Source organism: Lemur catta, chromosome 6, assembly GCF_020740605.2.
Source record: "Lemur catta isolate mLemCat1 chromosome 6, mLemCat1.pri, whole genome shotgun sequence".
Lineage (NCBI taxonomy): Eukaryota > Metazoa > Chordata > Mammalia > Primates > Lemuridae > Lemur > Lemur catta.
Window position 1 is genome coordinate 14,333,023 of NC_059133.1, and position 24,702 is coordinate 14,357,724.

The 24,702-nt window shown below is 44.1% G+C and overlaps 1 protein-coding gene across 3 annotated transcripts in view; it reads right to left on the reverse strand.

The window, feature by feature from the left end:
• Window positions 1–24,702, reverse strand: part of RFX4 (regulatory factor X4) — a 144,890-nt gene continuing 120,188 nt past the window's right edge. For all 3 annotated transcript variants that reach the window (XM_045553039.1, XM_045553038.1, XM_045553040.1), the window contains 3 exons: window positions 12,114–12,276; window positions 10,174–10,312; window positions 1–1,596 (listed from right to left, as the gene is read on the reverse strand). In XM_045553039.1, coding sequence (XP_045408995.1) covers window positions 1,324–1,596; window positions 10,174–10,312; window positions 12,114–12,276 — 575 coding nt within the window. In that variant the 3' untranslated portion in view covers window positions 1–1,323. The remainder of the gene's footprint in view (window positions 1,597–10,173; window positions 10,313–12,113; window positions 12,277–24,702) is intronic.

Consider the following 24,702-nt stretch of genomic DNA (forward strand, 5'->3'; position numbering starts at 1 on the left):
TTTCAATACTTTTTATTTGAGTGTGAAACCATTCATATCTTGCACAACTGTACAGATAAAACTATTTCCATTTTAGCTGTAGACATGATTATCACACTGAGTGGTGTGATCAAAGATTTTATTTACAGAACAATTGCTAAAACATCCGATGTCATATTTCCATTTATTTCTTACCCATAGGGTAATAGGTCCACCATAATTGCTTGGTGCATTTTATAATACAGAAAGAAAAAAAACCTATGTTAATCTCTAACAAACCTCACAAATTGCTATAAATCTGACGAAAAAATGCCTATGAAAAAATTTTCCAAAAGTACAATACATTTTTATTTCCACACATACACAGTATAGTATAGGCTCAAAGGCACAGCTTTGAATTTTTTTTTCTATCAAAGTGTCGGAAATTATTATAGTCTTACGAAGGAACCATGAAAGTTATTTTCACACTTGGTGCTTGGTAAATTAAAGTTTGGTCCATCCAGTTTCACAAAGTTAACACAGAGGAGCTGAGTGTGATACTCAATGCCATAAATCCACATTCTCATAGAACTTAAAAAAAACCCTCTCCTGCTTCTTGCTGACACTAGCCATTGTGCAAACTTAGGACAAATCCTTGTATGTAGAAGAACCGGTCCCCTACAAACCTCAATCAACTTAAGGCAATACAGAACAGGCTTCTTCCTTCCCTCAAGACAGTGCTTACATTCCAAGACAATGCAGGTACTATGACAGATGTGAGTCTAACAGAGAATCTAGAGTTTCTTGACACTTCCATTTAGCCCTGGTGCTCCAGGAAGCAGTGATGACACCACCAGGAAGAAGGGAAGAACATGTCTGAGGGCTGTTCATTGTGCAGTAAGGTGACAGACAGATGGCAAGGCGAATGCTCTTGGTAAATTATGTGCCCATCCAAGAACACAAACCAGATTCTGTCTCTAGTATCCATCCTTCAAGACTAAAGAGCTTTTGTCAACAGAAAATTAAGTAGCTTACTGGGAGTGGTTGCCAACACAAAGCAAAGTCATGGAACAGAGGGAAAAGGCACAGATTAGCCTGCCCGAGATAGTGCTCTATAGAAACAGTCAAGTCTGGCTTGGCTACAGGAGCCCAATCCCACTGACTTTTAGTAAGTCCTGTTTCTGAACTAAAGTTTATTCATCCCACATTGAATCCCATCCTCACATTCGTTAGGAAAATGGATGCCTAGGGATAGCCCATGAGTTACAATGTACAGAGATAAAGTCTTCTGTGGGATGGGTGTTGGGTTTATTATTATTATTAATAATTATTATTAATATTAAATACGGACTCCTATGATAGCAGTCATTTAGCCCATCCGGTAGAAGCCTCTCCGTTGATGTATGCAAAGCCAGGAAAGTGTTGCATGTGCTCGTACTCAGAATTCCTGCGCGTGGTCAGGGGTGTGTACATGTCACTAGAGTTTCCATACCTCGTGGAATGCACAGACGGACTCGTGTAGCACGTGTTGGCTGAGGGCACCTCTGGCCATCGGGGAGTGACTGGGGTAGGATGCAGTCTGGGAGTACTGCTCATCAAACAAGGTTCCATCCGGGAAGTGGGGCTATTAAAAGGGTACTTGTTGAGGGGAAAGAAATTCCACAAAGTTAACATTAGCTTGAAGTTGCACATACACAATATCAGTCATATTCACAGTTCAGGTTAAATTTCTTAAGATGCTATTAATGAGAGTTGATGGAAAGGAATCAATGAACCTCTACAAGATTGAACCTTGGCCTAGGGAAATAATGAACAGCAGAAGTGCAAATGATTTCATAGCCAGAGTTGGACTGGAGTTCACTCAAGCAAATATTGGCTTTGTGCTCCTAATCTAGAATATTTTGGGAAGTCAAACCCAAAAGGAGGAATAGCCCCACTGGGAATACAGGAGAGGGTGAGGGGGTGTGTGTGTGCTAGTAACAGCATGATCAGAGAAATATGGATGTATGGAAGGATGGTTGTGAGTTTTATCATTAGTTATGGTGCTGTGATAGGGCCCACTCCATCAACCCAAGAGAACAATACTGCCAAGTAAAATACAATGACATTTTTAAAAATAGCATTTTACAGTTGAATTCAATTATGAACTGCAGCCTAAAAGCAGGCTTTTGAAGAGGAAGCAAGTCAGCAGCTTCAAAGGTTATTATTAGTGCCTATCATTTAGAGAACATCTTTCTTTTTGGTTTACATTCACTGAAGTCCTAGAAGACACACGAGTAGGAAATGGTAAACTTCTTGGCTTGGTGTGAATGTGGAGGAAGGAGACAAGATAAACCAGTGGAGAAGGTAGGGGCGGGGAGCTTTTGTGCAGGTCAGAAGAACAGGTGTTAGTAGCTAGAAGAAGAGGGGAAGCAGTTCTAGAAAGGATTAGGAGTAAGAGAAGTGCCTCTGAAGTGCTGCTTCTTTTACATTCTTTTCTGTTACCAAGACAGCTATGCAAATAAACCCCTTTTAGTAAGACAGGAGGGGGGGAAGGGGAGGAGCTATGGGCTCTCTTTGAGAGCTCCCAGTTTGCTGGCCAGTCAGCACAAAGATTTCTTTGCTGTGCTGAGGGCCACCCGGACAAGGACAGGAGCCAATCCACAGGGATGGCAAGGGCAGTGGGGAAGGAGGGTGTGCGTGAATGTATGAATTCTTCTGCTCCCCATCTGTCTTCCCTGACAGTTGGAGAGTGGAGCCCCAAGGGATTAGGTGGGAGGCTGCCTCCTGTGAGGGAGACAGACAGGCTGAGGCCTGGACAGCAGGAGAGGGGGTATGACAACAGTGGCTGCCCTAACAGTCTAGATGGCCAAAGGGAACCCGCTCTGCCTCTTTGAGTGGGAGCCCAAGGGCAGCAGGGAAAGGCTCTTAGGCCTGAAGCATGCAAAGAGAGCCAGCTATTCAGAGGTGGAGAAAGAGGGGTCCAAATTCTAGTAGTGAGGGGTTTGTCTCCCTACATAGGATGGCATGAGTACGGCCACTTCACAGTGAAAAGAACAGCGGAGAAGGAAGGAGGGAGAAGGGCGTAGGTGGTGTCTGGGAACTCGAGGGAGAAGGCACCAAGGGCTGTTGCCAAGGAGACCACGGACAGCACGCCAAGGCTCCCATAATCCCAAATCAGATCAGAAACACTGACGCGTACCATGTGCTCTGCATCATGGGAGCCCACAGGCCTGCTCGGTGGGATTCCAGCCCAGGACCCGCTCCAGACCCCAGAGACCGTAGTGAGAGTGGGTCCTGCCCAGGAAAATAAGATCCTGGGTGTATGCAACAGATAACATTAAATATTGTTACAAACTGGTCATTGAGTTTTCAAAAAGGTTGCTTCCTCCTCCTGATACTCTCTCAAGCGACCTCCCTGGGTGTGCATCGCCTCACCTCCTGGCGCTCTCCCTGGTGCCGAGCCTGCCTTCAGGTCCTGTGGCCTGCCAGGCTGGTTCCCATCTCAGGGAACTCTCTGTCCTACCCGTTCTCTCTGCCTAGAACCCTTCTCTACCACCCCTGTCCCCGGCTCCCGGCATGTCTGCCTTTTTATTATTCTTCGGGTCTCAGTTCCAATGTTACCTCTCAGAGAGACTTTTCTGGACATCCTGTCTCAAGAAGCTAAGCACTCCTCCCACCATCTCTCAGGTCAAGACCTCGGCCTCCTGTTTGGCAGCTGTCTCTTTCCACTGGCCTATAGTTGTACACTCCTGGTGGGGCTTTGTCACGTTCAACCCCATACTCCCAACATCTGGCAGGCTGCCCGGCACCTAGCAGGTGCTAAATAATATTTGGTGAGTGAACACTGGGGCATCACCACTACAACAAATGTTAGGGGTCGTGTAGTCCAAGCCCATGTTGTCCAGATGAGAAAACTAGGACCCTTGAGGTGAAGCAGTTGGCCCAAAGTCACCCAGCAAGCTGGTGGAAGAACTGGCACAAAAACCGAGTCCCAGTGTAGCACATTTTCCCCACATTAATCTGACTGACCCGAGTGAGGCTGACCTGCCACTCCCAAGTCACTCCTTTTTGGAAGCCAGCCCATTAAACTTTAATCACTCTGCCCTCTCCCCCTCCTGAGCACAGGGTCATAGAGTTCTGACCTGGCCTCAGCTTGCTGGTTCTGACAGAGTCCTCACTTGCCTGGGCTTGTGTAGGTAAAATGTCACAGTATGGACTTGGAGCTCCTTCCCACATAACCCAAGAGAGTGTGGCTTTTGTGCCTTGTCAAGGACCCTCAACGCAGCTGTGCCCAGAGGTTGTGTCATAGACTCAAAAGAGTAATTGCCTGGAAATGAGAATGGCTCAAAATATCTCCAATGTGACAATAAAATTCTGTTACCACAGAATCCAGCACGGAAAGTTCTGTCCTGTTAGGTCAGCTAATTGCAAATGAGTCAGTGACTCGTTTTCCCCGTGGTGAAGAGACCATTGAAAGACGAGACGGCTGAAGAGCCTGCTGCCCTGTCCTGGTGATTAACACGGCCAATGAAGCTTCTGTTTAGTCTAGTGGGAGTGGCAGAGACTGGGCTGTGGCAACCGCCTCACCTTTCACACTTTACATCCGGTTTCATGCAGGCGCCTTAAGCACGCTGAGCACAAACCCTGGTGTCCAGAGATCTCTGCCCAGAATAAAGGCGCTTTTTGTTGGGGGCCCATAACAGGAAGTTATCATTCTCTGGGTCAAATCACATGCTCTTGCTACTGATTTCAAAATGGACATAAGTCACAAGTTACCACCCCTTGAGAGGGGTGAGTGAGGGGTGTTTGTGAGCACGTGTTGGGGGGGTGGTGTATGTGTGCGAGTATAGTCAAAGTTTCCATCAAATGCCCGTGGTGTAAGTCCATCTCAGCTGTGATTGACTCTTGGCCTCTTTGGAACCATATTAGGAATTTCTATTTTGAGAAATGACTCCCCATACCAAGGGCTGACTTTCCTACACATGGAGAGGGAAGAAAGAGCCCTTTATCCCTGACCCTTACCAAACGGGCTGCTACTTGAACACAGGGTGAAAGGTGACACAGTCAGGAGCACAAACTGTTTTCCTATGAAAGGAGGCTCTCACCGCACCAAAGTGCTGCCACAGGCCCACCCCAGGCAGTCTTCCTCTTAGCCTCTTCTGGAAGAGGATGTAGCTCCCAGAAAGTCTTTGTCAGACAGTCCACATCTGCTGAGCTTTTAGGGTCAGGATTGATTAAGCTAATACACGTGAAACCCATGGGATTCCCATGTGGTAAATTTTCAAAACATGTTAGTGATTATTTATGTTCTTCTTTTTAGAATCACAGGGTCATGGCCCATTGATGACAAGAAGAGCCTAAGTGACTGATCATCTGGTCCCACCTCCCATTTTACAGATGAGGGAGTTGAGGTCAAGAGAAGGAAAATGACCTGCTTAAGGTTACACAGCAACTTAGTAACAGAATAAGGATCCCTGTATTCATTCATTCCATTGGCAAGTGTTTACGGAGCACCCACTAGGGCTGAGCTCTGTGCTGGCCCTGGGAATACAATGAGGAGAAAAGAGCCTGGTCCACACCTTCACAGAGCTGGTATAATGAAGGAGACATATTACCTACATAATTGTACTAAATATAATACTATTATAACTGTGGTGTTACAAAGGATAATAATAATCAGTGTTAACTATGAGCCAGGCCCTGTTCTAACTTTATTACCTTAGAGCAACCCTAAGAAGTAGGTGCTATCATTATACTCATTTCTCAGCTCTACAGTCAGAGATCCTACAACATTATGGTTGACTGATTTTTTTTTTTTTCTCTTTGGCCCAGGATGCTAGCCTGAAGCAAGCTTCGTAGCATATACCAGCCCTGGGCTGGTTTGGGCCAGACTGCTGGAGATTCTGTGAGAGCTGGTGATGGGCTGGTGAGCCTGGGCCTTGGCCATTCAGATGAGAAATAAGGAACAGCTTTCTAGTCTACGCGAAGTGGATTTCTACCAATACAGCTTCTGGTTGATCAAATGGCTCTTGAGCTCAAGGGCCCCTGGTCAACGCTGCTGACTGGGTAGAGATTCCATGAACATGTATTGAATGAGGCCCAGAAATATTCTGTAGCCGTGTACTTGGTCTGATTTGTCTTCTCTTTTTGGTAGGGCCTGGGGTTGGGGAACCTAGGAAAGGGCAGCTGACACCATCCGTGTTCACTTATTCTGATGCGAACAAGTGCAGCACACTTGCAAAACACATGTTTTTCTGAAACGATTCAAACCTTACACTGTGAAACCTCATTCATCTGGAATCACTAATTCAGGAGTTGTAAGAACTCAAATAGGGCTGGGAGGTTTTTATTACCCTGGAAGAAAACATGTGTTGTGCAAATAAGAAGTATAAACAAGGGCACACACATACTCTATTTAAAAGAGCAAATTACTTAAAATTGTTTTGAGCATATAAATGCTGAGATGCATACAATTACTGCACTTCACAGATGTTTCAGTTTTTGAAGGCAAACCTAGCAGGCATTTGTTTGGAGAAGTTAGTTTCAGTTACTCTTGTCCTGATGGCCAATTGCATTTCTCTGACTATATTGTATAATTGTGATTTTTCTTCAATTCAGACTGACCTTTTCCCCAGTGAGTCTGATATAGTGAAGTGTGATGTTCAATTACTTAGGATTGGAACAGCTTGACCTCTACTCTGGAAACCTAAAACTAATTAGCCCTGCAGTGGATTTTCTGCTATATGCTCAACCTTAAACCAAAGAACCAATGAAGGAAAGAAATGAGGTCTGGGTATATGCTTCTTCTCTTTGGTGACTTGAAACTCATTTAGAATAGTAATAGTAATCTTTTGAATTTACCTTCCACCCTCTAAAATACAGTAGTATTCAGTGCCATTGGTTTGGGGTTGGGGTTAAGAGTTAGAGAATTTGCATTTGAGTCTGCTTTGTCACTTACTGCAGCAGTCCCCAACCTTTTTGGCACCAGGGACCAGCTTCATGGAAGACAATTTTTCCATGGCTGGGTGTGGGGGTCCGGGGGTTGGAGGGGAGGTGGAGCTCAGGCGGTGATGCCAGCAATGGGGAGCAGCTGTCAATATAGACGAAGCTTCGCTCACTTGCCCACTGCTAACCTCCTGCTGTGTGGCCTGACAATTTTTCCGCGGACAGGGTGGTGGCGGGGAAGAGCTCAGGCAGTGATGCGTGGCCTGGTTCCTAACAGGCCATGGACCAGAACCAGGCCACGGCCCAGAGGTTGGGGACCGCAGATTTACTGGATGCATGACCTGGGGCATATTACCTTCTGAGGATGTCTCGTCATCTTTAAAAACTGGAGAAAAACGCCTTCTTCCCAGGATTGTTAGAGGAATGAAATGAGTCCATGAATTTGAAGGTGATAGAACAGTGCTTGATGCATAAATGTTAATGAAAAACAAACCAAAGGATACTTTGTCTTTAGACAGTACCTTCTCCAGGAGAGGCACGATTTGAATACTGAGTTCATCTATCAACCTGGGAAGAGATGTAATATAATTAACTTCTATCCACTCCACTTTACAGACGGAGACTGAGGCATGAACCATGAAGTGCAGAGTGTCGGTATGTGTTGAGGGTAGGGGCGCGTCATTGTTCCTCATCTAAGGGCCACAAGGCATGGCAGTGGAGAGGCTGGCCTAGGACCCTATGGCCTCTCACATCCAGTCTGGATGCAAAGGGCTCCTGCTTTCATTTAGTCCTTGGGCCCTTTTATTAAGACCAGCTATTAAATGATAGCATTCCAAGTGGGGACTATTGTGGCTTCCAGGGCAGATACGGCAGACCTATCTTTGATCACCAGCGACTGCATGGGCCTTGAGGAGACCTTGGCTTCTTTTTATGGCAATAGCTTTAAAAATATCACCCCAGAAAACCAGCTCCTGACATTTCATGAGGGCGGATGAGGAAGTAAGGAAAGAAGGAAGATAATGCCGGGAGCTGTGGCTTGGTGATGTCTTTCCCACTGGAACATAAGCTCTCCCAAAGCAGGCTCCGTCTTCTTCCCACTGTATTCCTAGAGCTGGCACAGTGCCTGCGCATAGTAGGCACCCAGTAACCATTTGAGGAATGAATGAATGAGCTGCTTAGAGTGTGCTGAGTGCAACCCAGGCCGTGGCCAGAATTCTAAGTCATTCGGTGCATCATATTGAGGAGCACCGACTGCTCCCCAGAGAAGAACCTAAGGAGCTGGTGTCTCTGCATGACGCAGCTGGAGACCCATAATGAATGCCCAAGGTGATGATTTAGTGGAATCAACTTCTTGGATTGTCTGGGGATTAAACCGTGGCTCCCCTTGGTACTGCAGATGGAAATCAAAACAGACACCTGTTTGTCCTGAGCGCCCATGTGTTGTGGATACATTCTCCTCTGTGCCCTCCCTCGGAGGCAAGTCTGTGTGCCGACAGCTGATGTAATTGTGGCCTCCACCCTAGCTTCAGTCCTGCCATCTCTTTCCTAGACTCCTGCAAGTGCTTTGGAGCAGAGCCCCCAGTCCCCACCAGTCCCCCTTCTTAGTTTACCCTGTGGGGGCCCTGAGAGCTCTCTTTCTTAAGCATAGAGCTGATCTTGCCACTGCCCGGCTCAAAAACCAACCAACCGTGGCTTCCTGCGCCTACAGGAGAGAGTGAGTGTGCTCAGCACACCACACTACTGTTTATGTGGACGCCGTCTCCCATGTAGGCATCTGTGCATTACACGCTTAGTGAATGCCTACAGCCGAAAGGCGGGAGGGGGTGGTGCATAAGAGCCTGGACAGGAGTCACACTGCCCAGGTTCAAATCCTCAGGCAAGTTCCTCTGGATCTCACTTCCTCTTCTGCAAGGATTAGCTAGAGAATGTGCAAAGTGCTCAGCTCACAGCCTGGCACATGCCAAGTGTTTAGGAAAAGTTCACTGCTCTTTTTGATAGGTGCCCTGTCCTGTGACCTCGGGATACCAGACTTAATCTTTGCCTTCAAGGAGCTTGGGGTCTCCTGTGGTAGACAGGAAAGTCAGTGACAATAACAGGGTGTGGGAAGTGCTACTGAGAGAGGAAGCCCAGGGAGTGGCACCTAATAAGGTCCTGGGGGAAGGAAGGGGGTACTGTTAGGAAATGCCACAAAGACAGCAAGATACTTGCCCTGCAAAATAAGCAGAAAAGGCTGGGGAAGAGGCTCCCAGCAAAAGGGAACAATATCTGCAAAACATGGGGAACTCAGCACACGCAGGGCAACTGCACGTGGGCTGGCATGGCTGCGGCCAAGTGCAGGGGAGTGTTGGTGGGTGGCCCAGAAAGCTAACAACAAGTCATCAGAGACATGCTAAGCAATTGAACTTAACCCAGAAAGTGATGATGTGCCACAGAGGAGGAGAGTGTCATGGTCAGTTGGGTTTTTTCTGAAAGACTCTTCCAGCTGCAATGTAGGGCAAGTTTTGGAGACATGGACCACCAGGAAGGCTTCTGTCATCATCGGGGTTAGAAATGATAAAGGACAGAGGGGGTGCAGAGACATTAAGAATGTCGAATTGAATGGAATCGGTGACCAGTTGAATTTGGGGCCAATGCAAGGGGAAGCACGTTTGACACGCAGAACGCCCAGCATTGGTATTATAGGTGCAGCTGCAATTTCCTTTCACCACAGGCCACAGAGGGCTGATTTGGTTCATTAGACAGTAAGGAGCCCAAGGAGATGTGTGGTCTGACAGAGATCTGAAAAAGGCTCCATTTCAGGAGGATTCTTCTGGTTAAAATTATGCGTGTGGCCTGGATGAAGAGGAACAGACACGGGAGACCGAGAGACCAGTCGCAGGGATGCCGAGACACTAGTCCCAACAGAACTCCATGAGGGTCTGTGCCAGGAGGGTAGTTATGGGAAAGGAGAACAAAAGGCCCTGTGTGAGGGTGGCTGCCCAAAAAAGGGCAACAGACACATGGCTGACTGGATCCTGGCATTAGAGAGGTCAAAGAGAGGACGGAACTAAAAGGAACTGTTTAGCAACCAGGTGCGTGAGAGAAAGTGGAGCATGAACGCTGGCCGAGCACCCACTGTGGGCAGCCACTGGATGGTAGAAACAACACTGATGAGAAGACTGTCCTTGCCTTGGGGACACACAGGCTGCACACACAGTGTGCAGAAGAGCTTATTAGCTGTGTTACACTGACTGGGCTTGGCACCAAGCGTACCAAGGCCTGGGCAAGCAAGCAGGACCACCGACTCACCTGTGCAGAGCTCCTGTGGTAAGGGGCGTAGTGGAGTGGCCCGGAGAGGGCTGTGTCGTGAGGGAGGGCCGGGTACTGGCTCTGCATGGGGTGAGGATGCTGGTTGCCATAGCTCCCGTAGTTATAGCTTCCCGTGTATCTACAATGCAGCAAGCACATGGGATAGTGTGAGTGACAGCAAGGAGAGCACATCAGCTTGACATCTTTGAAAATCAACCTCATCTATTTTTTTCCTTTTTGTTATTCTTCTTCTTCTTTTTGATTCTTACATTCTTACCGTTCTGTGGCCTTGTTTTGATAACTTTAAAACCCTAGGTTGATTTTCCTTCTCCCTCGGCACACCTGGAGCGTACCTCCCTTACCACCCAGCAAGCGCCCGGGGAATGAAACCTAGCCCCGAGCCAAGCGCAATTAGTGATGGAAACCTCTACTCCTGTTGTGTTTAAAAGTCCCGTGTTATATCCTAAAGTCAAATAGGAAAAAAAAAAAGAAGAAGAAATTACTTTGGGACTTATGTTTTTGTATTACTCAGGCTTCTGCTTTCCCATCGTGGGGAGGATGTGGTGTGTTTCTGTAAGTTCCCTCCTAGAGGAAAACACCACGGCATGGTCACCCAGGTGTCAAAGACCCTGGTTCTAAGACAGGCTCCGCCACTGTCTAGCTGTGCGACCTTGGGCTCCTCACAACCCTGTTTCTCACATCTGAGAAAGGCCGCATGTGGTTATTCTGAAGATCATGCATGTGGTTATTCTGAAGATCATATGTGTGAAGATGCTCTATAAAAACGGAAATTCCTATGTAAACATAGGCTATTATTATCACCGTCCTTCCTTGTAAAGTCTTTACAGCAAAGATGCTAACCTATGACCACGTGAGTTCTCTTCTGCCATTTCTGCAGAATCAAAAATCTCTCGGAAAGAATATTTTCAGAGTGTATTCTAAATGCGTGGAAAAATACTGTAAAAGGCCCCTGAGGAAACAATGGCTGCCCTATTGACTGCTGGGGGGCTCCTGAACCTATGGGAAAGCATACCGACATCCAGGCCTGTGCCCACCCACAGGGCCACTGCCTCACTGCATTATACTGGGCCGCCCATGTGGGAGGGACCCGAGACGTCCTCCCCCACCTCCTCCCATGTCCTCCACAGCGGGTCTGTTGGAACCTGGCCTGTGAGGGGCTGCAGGTGAGGCCCACTGCACCACGTGGTAATGTCTCTTTTCAGGGTCATAAGCATCTTCCAGATCACTGCTCATTAGACATTGTAAGGTTAGTGTCTTTTGATAAAGACAATGCATAATGGCAAAGACCTACCATGATTCAGGTAACACTTTTGAATGGATTTGTAATTTATTCATCACAGTAACATTGCCGCACAGATTTGAAAAAAATATGGGCAAAACAAATGATTTATTTATCTGGGGTGCAAAGCACTGCTGGAACCCACAGGGATTCCTTGAATGCTGTGAATAAGTGCAGCCCTAAAGCGCCCCCGGCCCTCAGGTGGGGAAGCCCTCCTATCCTAAATGGAGTCATAAAAGACTTGGACCTACCATGAAGCTTTGTAAGGCTACAAAGTGTACAAAGAGCCACCTAGGGGAACTGCTGAAAGGGGTTTCCAGCCGGGGCTTTAAAGGGGTAAAGAGGGAAGAACCCAGGCTTTGGAGTCAGACAGAGACTCAGTCTGGGCCTCACCATTTACCAGCTGTGTGACCTTGAGGGGCTGAAGTTAATCAACCAAATCTCAATGTCCTCATCTGTAAAATGGGGTCACTAATACCCACCTACCTACCTGACCTGGTTGTTGTGGGGATTACATGAGACACTGTGAGGACTCAGCAAAGGGTGGTGCCCTTCCTGTCTTTTGAGAAAACAGCTGCTATTAAACCCCTCTTTAGATCAAATCTTAAAAGTAAGGCAGCAGCCCAGGAAAGTCACCTACCCATGTTCCTCTCTGTGGGGATAAACTGGTATCCTGTGTGTGACGGAGGAAGAAGGCACATGAGTGTTCCTCATGCAGGGAAGCTGTTGGGAGTTCTCGGCTGGGGACCCAGCAGCCGTCGTCACTGTGTATGTTAGAGACCACGTGTATGACTGCATTGCTCCTGCAGAGACAAATTAAGATGCCTCGGTCACTAACACAGTTCTCACGTCCCTTGTTCTTCCTTAGAACACTTTAGTGGCTTCCCATTGCTCTTAAGTTGAAGACCAAAATCTTTATCAGGCATGTGTCTCTGGCTCTGTTGATCTTACCAGAATCAGCCCCAGCCCCAGCTCCAGCCCCAGCCCTCACCTTGGTCTATCTGGTCCAGCCACACTATCTTTCCTTTTGTTTTCTCCAGAGTACCACAATTCCCAGCACCACAGGGCCTTTGCACGTACTGTTTCTGCTGCCTGGAATCTTCACTCTTCCCCTGTTACCCACTCATTCTCCACATCTCAACCCAAAAAACTCTCCTAACCCCAGACTAGGCCAGATCCCTCACTATACTGTAGGCCTTCATGGCACCTACCACAATTTGTAATCCTACGCCCATTAGTGCATTTGATTTGATTGATGCCTATCCCCCACCAGACTGAAAGTTCCATGAGAGTAGGGGCCTTGCCTATTTTGTCCACCAATGGATCCCCAATGCTTACCACAGAGCCTCAAAGCCAAAAGTCTCTAATAAAAATTTTGGAAGGAGGAAAAGGGAAAGGAAAGATAGGAAGAAAGGAAGGCAGAGTAGAGGACAAAAAAAAGCTTGGGGCAATGTAGCCCAGACAGGCACTGCAAATTAACTTTCAACACTCAGCTCAACAGGTGTTAAGTATCCAACAAATTGCTTTAAGCAAACGTAAGTAGATTATAGGGCTTTGCTTGCCCAGGTCTTTTTGAAGATTAACAGACAGTGACCTGGACAGTGAGCTATTCCATATGTATTATTAGTTCCCTTTATTTACCTTTTAATTGGATACCTTGAAAGTGCTAAAAGCTGAGGAAAAAAACCTGATGAAATGAAAAGCCCTCAAGCTGCTTAGAATTTTGAGATGGTTAGAATTTTTTTTTTTTTTTTTTTTTTTTTGTGACAGAGTCTTGCTCTGTTACCCAAGCTAGAGTGCCATGGTGTCAGCCTAGCTCACAGCAACCTCAAACTCCTGGGCTCAAGCGATCCTCTGGCCTCAGCCTCCCGAGTAGCTTGTATGACAAGCGTGCACCACCACACCCAGCTAATTTTTTTTTCTATTTTTAGTAGAGATAGGGTCTCGTTCTTTCTTAGGCTGGGCTCAAACTCCTGACTTCAAGTGATCCTCCCACCTCAGCCTCCCAGAGTGCTAGAATTATAGGTATGAGCCATTGTGTCTGGCTGAGATGGTTAGAATTTTTTAAAAATGATAATTTAAGAAATTGCTAATAGCAACAATAAACTCACCAGATAACTTAATTTGTGATACAATTTAAAATATGTTAACATAGAGGAAATAAACCTGTTTTAGAAGGTGGAGGGAATATCCTCCTTTAGGCCAGGTGCGGTGGCTCACACCTATAATCCTAGCACGTTGGGAGGCCGAGGGGGGAGGTCGCTTGAGGTCAGGAGTTCAAGACCAGCCTGAGGCATAGTGAGACCCTCCTTCTATAAGAAAAATAGAAAAATTAGCTGGGCATAGTGGCATGGGCCTGTAGTCCTAGCTACACGGAAGACTGAGGCAGGAGGATCATTTGAGCCCAGGAGTTTGAGGTTGCCTTGAGCTATGATGAGGCCTCTGCACTCCAGCCCAGGGCAATGGAGTGAGACTCTGTCTCAAAAAACAAAAAAAAAAAAAACAAAAAAACCTCCTTTAGATATATGGAAAACCAAAGAATTGGTTAAGGGAGCCATTTTTAAGGAGAAACAAAACAGAAAACTTAACTTTCCAATTCTATATTTCCTATAGCAGACCATTTCTATCTAAAAATTCCTTGGCTATTGTGAATAGTCCTCCAATAAACATGGACATACAGATATCTTTTCCGTATACTTATTTCCCCTCCTCTGGATATATACCCAGCAGTGGGATTGCTGGGTCATACGGTAGTTCTATTTTTAGTTTTTTGAGGAAGCTCCATTCCATTCTCCATAGTGGTTGCACTAATTTACATTCCCACCAACAGTGTATGAGGGTTCCCCTTTCTTCACAGTAACCAAGATTTGGAGTCAACCTAAGTGTCCGTCAGTGGCTGAATGGATAAAGAAATTGTTATACATATATACACAATGGAATATTATACAGCTATGAAAAAGAATGAAATCCTGCCATTTGCAACAACATGAATGGAAGTGGAGAACATTATGTTAAGTGAAATAAGCCCAGCACAAAAAGACAAATCTTACATGTTCTCACTCGTATGTGGGAGCTAAATATTAAAAACAATTGATCTCATGGAGACAGAGAGTAGAATGATGGTTACCAGAGGCTGGGAAAAGTAATGGGGAGAGAGGAATAAAGTGGGTACAAAAATATGCTTAGATAGTTAGATATAATGAACAATATTTGATTGCACAGCAAAGTGACTATAATCAACAATAAGTTAGGGTATGCTTTAAAATAACTAAAAGAGTGGAATTGGAATGTTCCTAATGTAAAGGAATGATAAATGCCTGAGGTGATGGATACCCCCATTTACCCTGTTTTGAGTAATTCACATTGTATCCTGTATCAAAACATCACATGTACTCTATATAAAGATATATTAATATAACTATTATGTACCCATAATACTTTTTTAAAAAATTCCTCTGGGAGGACAAAGAAAGGCTTCCATTTTAAAAATTAGTGCATTCCATCCCAAAAGCATTGCTAATAGCCTGTGAGAGCAGCTGCATTGATGTGGAGAGCGGCAAGAAGCAGAGTTGGTGGATCAGCACAGTGCCAGTTGTGTGACAGGGACTCCAAAAGGAATACCCTCAGAGGCCTGTGGAAATGGAATCTTACTTTAAGTGCATTGGCTTATTATTAAAGGAACCCTTTGACAGACCCTTTCATAAATTGGAGAGTCTTTGGGAATGCAAATAATGTCCTTTTTTGCACAAAGTGACAAAAATTTATTCCAAGAGCATGAAAGGAGACATCATTTACTGAGCATCTAACATAGACTAAGAACTGTGCTAAGTGCTCTATAGACTCCTGTAAAAGAAACGTTATCCCTAATTCATAAATGAGGAACTTGAGGGTTAAATCTGAAAGAATTTACAGAAATATGTACAAATATAGAAGATTCAGGACAATAATATGAAAGTGGGAGTGAAAGAAGAAAGAAAAACAAAATTGGAGGCAAAAAATGCAATCAGGAATGGAGCAAAACATGAACACCCTAAAGGCCCAAATTCTTCCTACATGTGAGCCTTAAACTTGGATCCAAGTTTTTCAGGAGACAATGCTCCTGGAAACTTGACCAGTTAGGAGCCATAGATTGGACAGATTGCTCAGGAGTATACTGTCCTTGGAATTCAGATCAAAAAAGAATTTCTTTCAGACACCCTCATAAAGAGGCAACTGTGAACTGTTCAACAGTGTCCTCAACACCCTTATAGTGGACTTCGTCTTGATTTTAAGGCCTGTTCCTATGTCAACACTAATTGCAGGCCAGTGGCATCACACGAAAGTCCGGTCCAGGGAGCCTTATTATAGAATGTTAAATAACTTGCCAAAGGTCCCAGAGGGAGTGGGTGGCCCAGTGGGGCTGTCATCCCAGGTCTGCCACACACTTTGCACTCTCTCTACTGTAATGTCTCTTTGCTCTGGATCCTTGTTCTGCCATGAACTAGCTATAAATCTTGGGCAAACCTCTTAAATTTTATGAGCCTTTGTTTCATAATCTGTAAAACAGGGATAATAATAATATCTATCTTACAAGACTGTTGTGAGGATTAACTGAGCTATTATAATATATGTCAAAGAACCTGGCACGTGGAAGGCTTTTAATGATATTCAAAAGCACTCTTCATTATGAATGTAAGTATTCTTATATGAGACTTTCTTAAAGAAGATATTTCTGTATTTCTTATTTCAGATCCCAAGAAAGAAAGGTAAGTTTTTTGGGTCAGATTTTATCACTAGGGATGAAACATTTCGGTAGCAACAGTAACTTAACCAATTACAGCAAACTTCTAAACATGTTTTTCTCTAAAATCACTGGTGTCCTTATTCACCAGTATGGCTAAAAGTACCCCTTCCAGCTTTACACATCTACCTCATATTCTTCCCCCAAAAGATAATGACTTTGACAGGCTACATGTTATGCATCATTTATAATCACTGCAAGAAGACTGAAATGGGCTGTGTGCAGTAGCTCACACCTGTAGTCCCAGGTGGGAGGATCACTTGAGCCCAGGAATTGGAGGCTACAGTAAGCTAAGGTCACACCACTGCACTCCAGCTTAGGTGGCAGAGTGAGACCTTGTCTCTAAAAAAATAAAATAAATAAAAAATGAAAGTAAATTAAAAAAAAGAAGTCTGGCCAGGCGCAGTGGCTCACGCCTGTAATCCTAGCACTCTGGGAGGCTGAGGCGGGTGGATCATTTGAGCTCAGGTGTTCGAGACCAGCCTGAGCAAGCGCGAGACCCTGTCTCTACTAAAAATAGAAACAAATTATCTGGCCAACTAAAAATATATATAGAAAAAATTAGCCAGGCATGGTGGCGCATGCCTGTAGTCCCAGCTACTGGGGAGGCTGAGGCAGTAGGATCGCTTAAGCCCAGGAGTTTGAGGTTGCTGTGAGCTAGGCTGACACCACGGCACTCACTTTAGCCCAGGCAACAGAGCAAGACTCTGTCTCAAAAAAAAAAAAAAGAAGTCTGAAATGATCACAACCCAGATGATTGAATTATGTGTGAGTGCCCTCTAAATTTTGAATTTCATGTGAAATTATGTAACTGTCTTAATTGTTTTAAATACCATTTTTTTTTAAAACAGGTTATCTCTGGATGGTGGGATTGAGGATGGTTTTAAATTTTTTCTTTATTTTGCTTATCTATATTTTTCTGTGATGAATGTGTATTGCCTCTGAAAAAAGAAAAACATTAATACATTAAACCAAGTTTGCAATTAGAAATGGAATTGGAGGGGGTGGGAAGTTTGGGAGAACAATGAGCCAGCCACAGCTAGCAAGTAATTAACCCTTCAAGCCTGTAGGACCATAGGAGACCACAGTGAGGTCAGAACATATGTAAAGGGGATAACCAAGGAAGCCCAAGGATCTTTTTTTTTCCAGCAGTGGGAAGAAGTCATGATAATAGCCATCACCTGAGAAAATGCAACAGAAGTTACTTTTCTGTGAGCCCCTGGAGCACAGCAACTGTTCCTCATTCATCTCTGTATCCCCAACAGAGCGTCTGCCAAATAGTAGGTGTTCAGTAAATTTTTGTTCCATTGAATTTGTTGTTGAAGGAGTAAATGCTGCTAGAAATAGACGTTATCAAACAAAAAGCTAGTGGAACTCTTGGAAAAATGGGCTCCTGTGGTCTGGGGAACAAAACCCCTAAATGGCCATGTGCCAGCAATCTAACACGTCCACTCAGGCAGGCTTAAGCAGATTAACACCTACTGGCTTGGGTGAGAAACCCTTTTTTCCTGGGGAGCAGAAAAGAACACCCCTTGTATTCCTTTTCCTACCAGTGGGACCTCCAGTGAGAATTGCTGCTGCTGCTGCTGCGGTTTTAAAGGGAACTAATAAAAGAAAATCTGTGCAGCTAACAGTTCGTGCTCAATTTTAAAGACTGCTCTAGTGGTTTTTATTTGTTGATAAAACAACAACAAACCTTCCCTATTTGTCTAATTCCCATATTTTTTCCTCCCCCCACCCCAACTCTCACATTCTTATTTATTTAAAGTTCAGAGGATAGTGGTGGAAGCACCTGATGTATGAGAATCCTGTAAAGATCCCAGGAGGAGCAGTTGTTGGTTACCGGACAGCACTGAAACTGCTAGAGGGGAACATTTTAGTCCCCTCCCATCCCATTTGTTTTGTTTTATTTTGTTTTGTTTTGTTTTGTTTTGGAAGGGGTTTTAAACAAGGACAAGAAGTTTGCTTGGAATATAATAGACCATCAATTAATGATTTGTTGGATAAATGAATGGATCATTATCCAACGTAAACCAGACCTCATGCTATTAATAGTTTCTTTTTATATATTGAATCATTCAGTCTTCACAATAACCTTTTGAGGTGTGTAGTATTACTTTCTTTTTCAGGTGAGAAAATAGAGGCCCAAGAGGTTAAAAGATTTGTTCAGGTAAGTGGCAGAGTTGGGATTTGAACACTGATCTGTCCAATTCCGAAGCATTTCTCACACTTAAATGTGCATTTGAATCACTGAAGATCTTGTTAAAATGCAGATTCTGTTTCAGTAGGTTGGCAGTGGGGCATTTATATCAAGCTCCTAAATGATGACAATGCTGTGGGTCCACGGACCACACTTTGAGAAAGAAACACGATTCTGTAACACACTGCCTCCTGTCTGACATCCTGTATGTTGAGGGCCATTAAAATTCAGAAGTTGTGAGATTCTGCTACAGACTTGTGAAAATTTAGGCCACTTCCTAGGCTACCTATCTATACCCTTTCCTTCAGATCTTGGACTAAATCCTTTTAATCTTTTTCCCCACGAGGATTCTATGAACCATCACAGATGTTTCTCAAGTTTTGACCTAAGCCTTTGGTTTGTACCTTCCTGAGAAATAAGCTCCTTTAAGTGTGTTGAGATTCTAGAGCTGCCCTGCCCTATACATAGCTGCTAGCCACATGTGGCTATTTAAATTCAAATGAATTAAAACTAATTAAAAAATTCAGTTTCTTAATTGCACTAGCACATTTGAAGTGCTTAATTGCCACATGTGGCTAGTGGCTACTGCTTTGGACAGCTGAGAAAGAAAACATTTCCATCACCACAGCAAGTTCTATTTGGACAATATTTCTTAACAGTATTTGGTATTAAACAAACATTTCTTGTAACCTTCAAGACTGAGACAGAGGAAGAGGATTATGTATCTGTATCTATATGTATCCCACGGGCTATCATCTGTCCTTAAGATAGCTGTGTTTAAGGAGACCACCTACAGAAGTTGGAAACTTCATCTCTTTGAGTTACACTTTACCAATACTTCCACGTTCAAAATCTCACTGACAAAACTGACCAGGGGCAGCAAAGGAATCAGTTCCCAGAGAGAGATGTTGCTTCATAATCCAGCCTCTACCTATCCTGCGACTTGCCCTCCTGCCACTTGCTCCCCTCTGTGTATACCCTAGTCAGTCCTCACTGTGCTGAGCTCCCTTCTGCCTCAGGCCTGCACACGTGCTGTTCCCATGGCCTAGGATGTTCTTTTTCCCTCCCCAACCTTTATGTGGCTGGCTCCTTGTGATACTCCAGGTCTCAGATAAATGTCACTTCCTCAGAGAGGCATTCCCTGACCACCAACTAAGGTGGGTCCCCATTTTATACTTTTTCACAGCACACTATTATTTTCATTCATAGCACTTATGACCATTTGAAATTATATGTTTTACTGGTGGTTTACTTCCTTTAATTTTTTTTTTTTTTTAATTTTTAGAGACAAGATCTCACTCTGTCACGCAGGCTAGAATACAATGGCATGATCATAGCTCACTACAGCCTTGAACTCCTGGGCTCAAGCAATCCTCCAGCCTCAGCCTCCAGAATAGCTGGGACTACAGGTGTGCACCACCATGTCTGGCTAATTTTTCTATTTTTTGCGGAAGCGGGCTTGCCATGTTGCCCAGGCTGGTCTTGAACTCCTGGCCTTCTCCTGCCTTGTCCTCCCAAAGTGCTGTACACTATGCAGGGCCAGGTAGTTTACTTCTGTATTGACTCTTATCCACTGGAATGTAAGCACCATGAGGACAGAGGCTATGTCTTTGTTTTACTTCTATACCCCCAAGACATGGCACAGATAAGACACAGAATACATTTTCGGTGAATGAATGAACAAACGAAGGAATGAGGGAATCCAAGGTCCCAACACCAAGCTAAGACTTGATGGTGTGATCTACAAAGAGTGGATTAAACAATCTGTTTTCAATCCCGACTTATTTTTCCTAATTCTATTCCTTTAAAGAAAGAAAGCAGCAGTGATGGCAAAAGGAATTCACTGGCAGCGATGACGGCGAGGCTCTGTAAATGAGTCACCGCAGGCACTGTGGCAGGGCTCAAGTGTCCACCGTACCCCACTCAGTCTAGCTGCCCTCAGAATAACTGGGCTTTTGTTATTTGGAAAGACTAAGGGTCAGTTATCTTTGTTACATCCTCAACTGATGTAGAGAAAACGCAGCTGGGCAGGCCAGATGTTCTACAGTTAGGGCCATTTATGAGGAATTTGCCTTTATTTCATTAGGTGTCCCTAGCATCTCAATGATTTAATTTGCTGGTTTTGTGTTACAGGGAACCCATGGTGGGAAGTTGAAAACATGAGTTTAATAGTTAACTTTTATTGTCATTGCCGAAGGAGGGAATACTTAAAATGACATCATAAATGAGGTTTTAGAACCCTTCGGTGGCCTGACCGACCAGGACAGAGTTGGAGCTTAACATTTTGCTTTAGATGAATTGCAGCCCAATGTCATGTTAAAGGGACCGATCAGTTTGGCACCACCTGCCATGCTCCTGAGGAGGAAAAGAGCCAGTTTTCCTTAAAGAAAGTTAAGGTTTCTAAACTTTGTCCTCGTCATGAGGGAGGTAACAAACCCACAAAGTTGGGGGGTGGGGAGGAAAGGACAAATTGGCTAGATTTTACCTTGTGGAAATCTATTCAAATGGAATCCTTTAACCAGTCTCTTATGGTGTTGCCATAGACTTTAATAAACCCAATCAAAATGGACCATATATCAGGTTCAATTTCAGGTACCCAATATTCCTTTCCTTTCCCTTTCTCCCCCTACTTTTCAATTAATAAGTACGGTCCTGAGGATACATATTCAGAAATATGGACATGGAACTAGGCATAGATGTTGATAAGCAGACTGGCTGTTTTCCTAGTGAGTCATAACTCATTATCTTCACTACCTTGCATTCCCTAGTCCTTGCATCAAAGGATGCCAAAAGGTTATGTGCAGTGAATTAATTTTTGCTTTGTGCTCACCAAGCAGACATAATACTATTCCTTTTTCATAGCTGAAAAATGGGGAAGTGTCCATCTAAAGTGAGACATTCGTTTGTTGAGGAGTTGCAGGTACCTGACTGGCTTTGACTCCCAACAAGTCGAACCTGGTGATACTGACATTGTCTGATCAATGATACTCATAGTATGCTAGAAACCCAACAAAATAACTAGATCACATGAAATTCATTTAAGGTGTTAATAAATTTTTTTAGCCAGCAGTTGTTTTTGTTTTGTTGAATTTTCCCCTACCTTTTCTTTATTTCTTACTTCCTGGTTTGGGTCCTTTTTAAGAAATTGGTTTTCCTGTTTTTATTATAAACTACTTCAGAAACTTTATGGAAAGTAGATGGGATATAAATCAAGCAATACTTTCAAAATAGAAATAAAAATTAACTGGGCATGAAAACTATGTGCTGAGTTAACTTTTTTTAAAAAAAAGAAACATGGCAAATGTGTTTTATAAGATGTACATAATTGTTTACCGATTTACAATACTATTCAATCAAAGTTTGCACAAATTCCCAAATTTAAGAAGACTGCCATAATAGATTTCCTAATATTTAGGTGTATATCATGGATAAATAATTTGTGCATTATAATATGTCTATAAAATCATACATGTTGTTAGGAAATTATGTTTGTTTCCTCCAAGACTGTGACCCACATTGCATGCCAAGATCCAGTCTAGTTTTGCAATGGAGCATTTCAACAGTGGTACTTGAGAAAAATATTACACATCATTTTATATAGGATGACATTTTTAATGCCCCCTGGAGATATCTGAGAACAAAGCTGGAACGTGCCAAAATCTTCAAAGCTTACGATCATTTGAAGAGAACCTGTTTCACATTTGTATTTCTAAGAAGCTACTTTTATGACTCTTGAACACATTGCACAGAAATCTCTGAACACATTTATGATATTCCTGTGGCCTTAACTATCACACCTGCCGTAGCTTGAGGCCCCCAAATTGCTACGAAGAAAGCCAGGCAGGCTCACTAGCTGGAGGAGAATTATGAGAAGATCCTAGGAATCTTTCCTTCACACTCTTCCCATCCCCTTATTTCCTCAGAGTCTCCTTGTTTGATATTTTGCCACACTTCAAGAAATGTTTCAACAAAATTGTTTCAGCTTCATAATGCAGAACTGTTCTATTAAATATTTGCATAATTTCCCTGTTTATTTCAGAAGGACGTTATCACTAGCAGACTTCAGTGTGTCTCCCTGGTGGTGGCAGGGATATGTGGGCAGGATTATTCAGGTAAATGGCTCCTTCCCGCAGTAGGCGGGAGACTCAGGATGGTTGCCCAATAATTTCAATCTTTGAAGAACTCCTGAGAGCTGCTGAAGAGCAGAGAACAGTGCTTAAATTCTCTTCCTCTTTTATTTTCAGTGAACAAAGTTGTTTTCTCTACAATTCCTTTTTGTGAGCTTTCTAAGCAGGAACTACAACAACCCACTATGGAGAGAAAAAAAGGGAGGGAGGCAGAAGTTTGATCACATTCTTCCTCCTCAAAGTAGAAAACAAAATAAGATTTGAGGTGCATCTGTGTAAACAAATATGGTGATGCTCAAATCTATTATAAATTTCCGCAGAAGAGGACTGTTTTCTAGCTCTGTGTACCCAAAGTGAAATTAAAGCTCGATCTAACGCTATTTATCAACAACCCAATTTTCAGTCCTTTGAAGAATCCAATTTCCTTAGCAGTCCCTGACAGAGGGCCACTGAGTTTGTTGGCACATGTAAAAGAGGGCAGGTACCTTACAGGCTCTGAAGCTTCCACTCATTTTCTCTCTGAGTGGGTGTAGTTCTGTGGAGAGAGGAGTCTTTGGGGAAGGAATTAATCAAAAGACTCCTGGGGCATATACTCTAAGTTCTCTCCCTTGCCTCCAGGCCTTCTTAACAGCTACTTCCTCTGCCTGGAATACCTTCTTTCCCCCACCTTAGTGCACCCATAACACTCTGACCCTTCTCCCAACTTAGCACTCATCACACTATATTGTAACTGCCAGTTTGCTCATCAGAACCCTAACCTCTAAACACGCACTCCCAGGGGGTAGGGACCATGAATATCTTGTTCACTGTTGTATCTCCAGCTATCTGGAAGTATTTAGCACATAGAAGCCACTCAAGAAATATTTGTGGGATAAGCAGATGGATGTGTGAGTTAATGAATGAATGATAAAAGACAACACCCTGAGTGGGGCAATCTGGCCCTATTTATCCAGTCCTTGGGGGGAAAAAAATAGTTTCCAATCTATTCTGAAATAGTCCTAAGTGGAAGTAGGATATAATGAAGCCCATGCTGTGAGGGTCTGGAGGAAGATTCTAAGTGGGAGGGCGAGGGGAATGCCAAGGAAGGCGATTAGGATTTTGTCAGGCAAAGGGTGGAAGGAGGAACAGTGTGAGAAGCGATTTGAAGAAAGAGAGCTCATTAAGGCTTCAGTGTGAGGCAGTAGGTTCTTTGCCCCAACACTTGGTGGAGGTATGAACCTCACAAAAATAAGCCTACTGGGCAGTGTGACAGTGACAGGGTGAGAGTCACTGTGGATGTCCCTGAGAGGTGGGGACCAGAGGCACAAGTGGGATGGGAAGGAACAAATCAGTCTACATTTGTCTTAGAACTACTGGACTTGGGAGGTGAGATGGAGAATGCCAGCTGTTCCCTCCAGATCTGTTCCCCCTTCCTTACCTGGGTACGTGCTATTCTACATTTCTCAGCCTTTTTTGCAGTTACATGAGGCTATGTGACTGGCCAATGGAATATAAATGGAAGTGACATTTTCCACCGTCAGGGCAGGGATTTTAAGAAAGTGGGTTTTCCTCCTCCCATACCCATTTTCAATTTCTGCCAGCTGGTTGAGACTTGACAAAGCCTTGAGGCATTGGTCCTCAAACTAGTGAGCATCAAAGTCACCTGTAGGTTTGTTGAACAAGACTGCTGGGCCCCTCCCTAGAGTTTCCAATTCAGGAGGTCTGCAGTGGGACCTGATACGAGCCTTTCTAATGGGTTTCCAGGAGATGCTGAGACTGCTGGTCTGTGGATTACACTTTGAGAACTTGGGGTATGGTGGAGCCTAATATTGAAGGAAAGTGTGTTTCCAAATGCCTGTGTTGCAGAGAGCCTCCTCCATGACTGAATACTCTGCCAGGACTGTTTTTCAAGCATGAACTAGATTTCTAGATTTCTGTTGTGCTAACTCTATCCACGTTTGGATCTATTTGTTAGAGCAGCTTAGCCCTTCCTAATACATGAGTTTAGGGAGAGGAAATATTTGAAGCTGACTCCCCTATTTGGTGCCTGGGTAATGGGAGGATAATAGAGCAGGTTTGGATGGAAAGATAATGAATTAATTATCACGTCTTACCAAGCTCTTCACTCCACAAAGAGTGGAGT